The sequence below is a fragment of the Stegastes partitus genome, unplaced genomic scaffold, assembly GCF_000690725.1.
Source record: "Stegastes partitus isolate 25-593 unplaced genomic scaffold, Stegastes_partitus-1.0.2 Scaffold1268, whole genome shotgun sequence".
NCBI classification, from domain to species: domain Eukaryota; kingdom Metazoa; phylum Chordata; class Actinopteri; family Pomacentridae; genus Stegastes; species Stegastes partitus.
Window position 1 is genome coordinate 193,749 of NW_007578999.1, and position 5,559 is coordinate 199,307.

Genomic DNA, 5,559 nt, shown 5'->3' on the forward strand with positions numbered 1-5,559 from the left:
AGATTCAGAGCCTCCGTTTGTGGCTATTTATCATGTTGCTATAGGAGGAAACTCTGCAGGATGACTCAGAGGAGGTGGATGCACCTCTTTCTGTCATATTTCTAAGCGCTTATCAGGACTTTTTTAATCTGAAGATGGTTTGAAGATGGATGGCGTCTAAATCCTAAAAACAAAAGGAAGCTTAACTTTGATTACTGCAAATACAGTCGAGGACGTCGGCACCGAGGTCCACAACGTCAGGCGGTTCTTCAACAGGGAGATCTTCTTGGATGGAAAGAGGTGCTTTTATGGAGTGAGTGGAAGACGGGTCTGGGGGTTCCTGCGTCTGAGGGTTTGGATGAACGGCCTGAGAGCCTTTAGGAGCGGCGTCATGGAGGGGAAGGATTTGTCCTCGTCATCGGACAAGGAGAGCAGGGAATACTTCTCGAGCGCAGGGAGATGGAGTTTGGGGATGAAGTCAGCACTGATGGAGGAGAACACCACAAGAGATGATGTAAATAACAATCTGCACGACAGGAAGTCTAGAAGCATGTAAACGTTTGAATCGCTGTATAGAAGAAGATCAAGGAGAGGATACCTGTAAAGTTCATGCTAGACTTGAGTTGATAATATTTCAGGCTATAGAGAAGAGCCTGGATGAGCAGTACATGGTGGATGATTTGTCAAACATATCAGCCCACGGGTCAGAATTTTACTGAAACGTGCACATTGTTAGATGCAGTGATAATTAACAGATTGATTAACTCATACAAACCTTAAAACCATCAACTAAAGCATCATTTTTTTTGATCTCTCCAAGACCTGGGAAAGAACAACGAGCCACAACCAGGAGTATTAGCTAGTGAAAGTTTTATTTTCCACCATTTTACTTACAAAAGATGTCTCTAACCTGAGAACAGTGAGGCTGCTACACAGAGAAAAAGTCTTTTTTTTTTTCTTTCTTTCTTTCTTTCTTCCTTTTGCCATTTCAAAAAAGAAACGCAAGAAAAAAAAAAAAAAAGAAAAAGAATTAGCCACGAATGACCTTTCATTTGTGAACATCCATCTTCCAAAGCATTATTCATGTCTTCACATTCTCTGCTCTCCTCTCACTGAGGTGTAAAAAAAAAAAATAAAAATTCTACTGCAAAACATCTATCATTCAACTTTGGCTGGAAGCCTCGTTTGATAGATCAGACACTTGCACTATCCCTATCAGGTTTGAATCTAGCAGTTGTAGCAGAACAGCACTTCCAAAGCACAAGCTGTTAACTTACAGAGTCTGAGATATTAAAATGTGATCGTCTGCCTGATTTTGCCAGGGGTCTGAGTGTTGGTTTTGCTTTGCTGGATCCTGAGCTGTTGATACAGGGGGGGAAAAAGCAATTGTGCTCTAATAAGTGGCGCCGAAGCTTGATATCTCTCTTCCACTTTCACTCACATCGCCCAAAGCGGAACAAAAAAAAACACATCATGTATATTCATTCACAAAATCATCAACAATGTTAATAATAGCTTTTGCTTGTTTGTATAACCAATTGCAGTTTACTTATTGTGTGCCTGAGCGGGCGGAGGAATATCCGAGATCATTTTCCAAGTTTTTTTTCTCCCCCCCCGACTTCCCAACTTATTCCGTCTTTTCATGGAGAGCGAGTTTGTGCTCGGCTAAGAAGAAGCGCGACACAGAATTTCTGTGTACTTCCTTTTTCCATAGTGAGCAGAGTCTCTGAGCGGCGCTCTCCAGGGTGCCTCCCTCCCCCCCCTTGTGCATTGAGCTCCATTTGAAGCGCTGCAATACCGAAATAGAGCAAACAGCTTGAAATGAAACATGTGGGGGATAATTCGTACACGTATCGAGACACCCGCAAATCACACGCTAACAAAAGATGAAAATAAAACAAAAAAAAAAAAAAACCCACAGTACCTAAATATAATTTTGGTAAAAGTTGGGATTTTTCAACTACGGTCAAAAGTGACGAGTTTGTCAAGTTCTGCATGTTCCCGCTCGCTCACATTTCAGTTTCTAATCAAATACCGTTGGAGGATCTTTACACGTTTTATGGTTCATTTTTCTGGTTAAGCAAATGCCCAACAATTCAAGTAAACCACTTTTTTTTAACCCCCCAAAATCAAGCTTCAAGATTGCACACACTTCATGGAAATAATGATGACAAATGGCCAGAATGAGTTATTGAGTGTTGACTCCCAGAGATGATCATTCTGTAACATCTGTATGAAAACATGACAAGTCTTATTTACATGAATCAGCCCTGAAGCGTTGACCTCCACGGCTCTTGGGTTTGTCTTTGGGTCTAGGTAAGCTATGTATGACACATTATTTCTGTCTGTGAAACCATGTTTTGCATACTTTGATGTTTCCTCACTTAAAAAATTCACTCCTCTGGGGGTGCATGGGTTACTGAGCTAACTGGTCTCCATCAAGGCTTCTGTCAGCAAGCGGACTAATAAATTAAAAGGAGCTAAAAACAACATATTAATACAGAACTCAAAAAAAAAAAAACACAAACAGAATACAAGCATGAACTAAGTCAAAATTAATATTTGAAGTGGGGGGGGGAGGGAAGTACACTGACAGGGAACAAAAATTAATATCACAGTCCATCAGAGAGGCTACATAAATACAAAACAAGGGAGGAGTTCAGCAGAGGGTCTTTTTCATAGCTAGTGCTCGTGAAGCACTCTGATGGAGGTGAGTGGACATCTTCTCTTGGAGCACATTTCTACTGAGTAGCAACGGGCGGTTATCTCAATAGGATTGTAACAGTCAAGTGCAGCCACATTGGCTAGTGAAGGGTTTGCGACCTGGAAACCCAGGGAAGGATGCATTCACTAAAAAGAAAGTGATTCTCCACAAGTCCTTTTTTGTTTTTTTGTTGTTGTTTTTTTTGTTTTTTTAAATCATCCTGCCGTGTTTTCCACCGTGTCAGTTACGTGTCTGAGTGGCGGTGCTCCTCCCTGTTCTTTTCATCTCCTTCACTGCGGTGGCGTCTCTCCGACCATCTCGATGCCGTGCTGCTGGAGTTGCGCTCGGAGCAACGCGTTCTCGTTCTTCAGTTCTTCAATCTTAAGAACAACAACAGCAACAAAAGAAAATCTTATCATCAACATCTTCATCCCTGTGAAGGCTAAATATAACTCAAAGTTTACAAACCAAACTTCTCGGTTTGACGTGTGGGAGTGCCAGCTGTCTGTAATGCATATGCGGGGATATCAAATCCCCGGGATTAAAGAGTTGTGTGTGCAGCCCTTTTCAAAGACAGCCCTGTCCACAACCAACTGGATTATCAAATCATGAGGTATGTCATCTCTGCTACATTTCCCTTGGGTGAATCTTGAATCCACTGCCTCCCCACTGAGGGACTGAGAGAAGGATATTGAGCTTTGAGCATCAGAATAAGAATATATTGCCAAGTGCCTTGCAGGCCCGGGATTCAAGGGGGAGACATGGCAGCCACACAGCTGCAAGATTTCACAATACTTTGAGTGCATTAGCATGCACTTAGTTCTCACACAACCCCTGTGTATATTATTCCCACAGTCTCTCAAAGCGCTGATTTCAGGTATCACTTCTCATTATATGAGTGCAAACTCTTTGATCCTCTTTGTCAGGCTGCGATGATCAACTATGCAGCCTCCAGTCTCCGGGGGTTTGTTTTGGAGAAATGAAGATGCATATGGGGGTAGGTGGATTTCATGCTGCTGAGACCTAAGTGAAAAAAAAATGTTGCCGTGTACTATAAAGCAAACTAATCTATTCAACGCAGTGGCAATCTTCACAGCCACATATGCAGCCCACTATGACTGCCTTATTATGTGCAAGTTTATTTATTTGCTACACCCAACAACCTCAAAGGGAGACTCTGAATTATCATTCATAGACCTTCTTTGCCCATTATTGAAGTCACGGAAACTTCGCTTGATGCTTCATTTGCAGGCCGAAGCAAAGGCTGATATTCATACCTGCTGCCTGCACAGCTCGTTGTCCACTTGTATCCTCTCCACTTCCTTCAGACTCTCTTGCAGTCGCTGGTTGCTTTGCCTCAGCTCACGGATGTAGTCGCAAGCTTTGGACAGGATGCCTCCTTTGCTCTAGAAAGACAAAGTCACACATTCGAAGGGTGAGCATTCAAAACAGGAATGTCGTTTGAATCGGGAATGAGTGAAGTGGAAGACCGCTTACTGCTCCGGTCTTGGTGCTGTCCATACTGCAGTCTGGGATGATCTTGGAAAGCGTCACTATCCAGTTGTTGATCTTGTCTCTTCGCCGTCTTTCGACTGATGAGGTGCAACAAAACAGAAACAGAACAAACACAGCCTATAAAAACGAGCTGACTCCCCAAATGTCTTGTTTGTACTGAGAGATCAAAGTTCATTTCGGAGTACGTTTTCATTCACTGGCTCTGCAAGAAAAGTTTGTGGATCTTTCTGAATTGATTAAAAAAAAAAATCAGTAACAAACAAAAGACTAATGACACACCAGCAGTTGTACTCATGTGTCATGTGTTTATGGAACACAATGAATAATTACACACAGTGCAGGCTGGAAGAAGGGAAGTGAATTTAGTAACTCGAGATTAGGAGCAACATTCATCAGACATTTTTAGCTGCTTTTTATTAAAGTCGAGGAGGAAATGTGGACAATCTGTTTTAGCTCATCGATATTTCTGAGATGTCTTGGGTGGACGGCCTTCTCTGAGTCATGCCACGGCATCTCAATCGGATTAAGGTCAGGACTCTGATTTAGCAAAACAGGGAATTTTCTACATTTCAACCGTCCCTTTGTTGGTTTACTTGTGTGCTTTGGATAATTGTCGTGTTGCGTCGGCCGGCCTTTCTTAAACCTCAGGTCGTGGACCGCTGCCCCGACACTCACCTCTAACATTGTTCCCTCAGTGACTGCAAGGCGTCGAGGCCTTGATTTTGAAAAGCAGCTTTGAACCATGATGGTGCCCTCCATCATGTTTTACAAATGGGCTCAGGTTTTAGTGCTGTTGACATAAAGTTAAACTTTTGTCTCATCTGCCCACAGAACATCGTGTAGAGAAGCACCACGATGTTTTTTTGTTGTTTGGGAACATTGTGTTTTTTGTACTGTCTTCTACTAAAATCACTCTTATTCAGTGTTTTCCTCATAATAGACGCATTAACAGATTAAAGCTCGCTGGACAGATTTCTGCAGGTGTTTTGTTGTTACCATCAGGTTCGTTTTCACCTCTTTCAGGATTGCACTCAGCGCCCTCAGTGTGATCTTTTCAGAAGGCCCGCTACTAGTAAGAGTAGCGACAGTCCTTAATTGCCTCCATTTGCAGACATGTTGTCTTTTTTGTGAATTGCTGTACACCCGTGACTTCACAAATGCTTTTGGAGCCTTTTTCCAGCTTCGTGCATCTCTTTAAATGCTTTATCTGGAGTCCTGTGAAACTTGTTGGGATTGAGGCATGGTTCACATCACAACCAGTATGTTGCTGTGCAGTAACGACGGCGGTTTTTTGCCATCATCTAGAGCAGGGGTGGGCAATCCTGGTCCTCGAGGGCCACAGTCCTGCATGTTTTAGATGT

At 42.7% G+C, this 5,559-nt stretch overlaps 1 protein-coding gene across 3 annotated transcripts in view; it reads right to left on the reverse strand.

The window, feature by feature from the left end:
- Positions 1-832: 832 nt before the first annotated feature.
- Positions 833-5,559, reverse strand: part of LOC103369309 (upstream stimulatory factor 2-like) — a 17,959-nt gene continuing 13,232 nt past the window's right edge. For all 3 annotated transcript variants that reach the window (XM_008297994.1, XM_008297993.1, XM_008297996.1), the window contains 3 exons: positions 4,181-4,275; positions 3,961-4,089; positions 833-3,063 (listed from right to left, as the gene is read on the reverse strand). In XM_008297994.1, the coding sequence (XP_008296216.1) occupies positions 2,974-3,063; positions 3,961-4,089; positions 4,181-4,275 (314 nt within the window). In that variant the 3' untranslated portion in view covers positions 833-2,973. The remainder of the gene's footprint in view (positions 3,064-3,960; positions 4,090-4,180; positions 4,276-5,559) is intronic.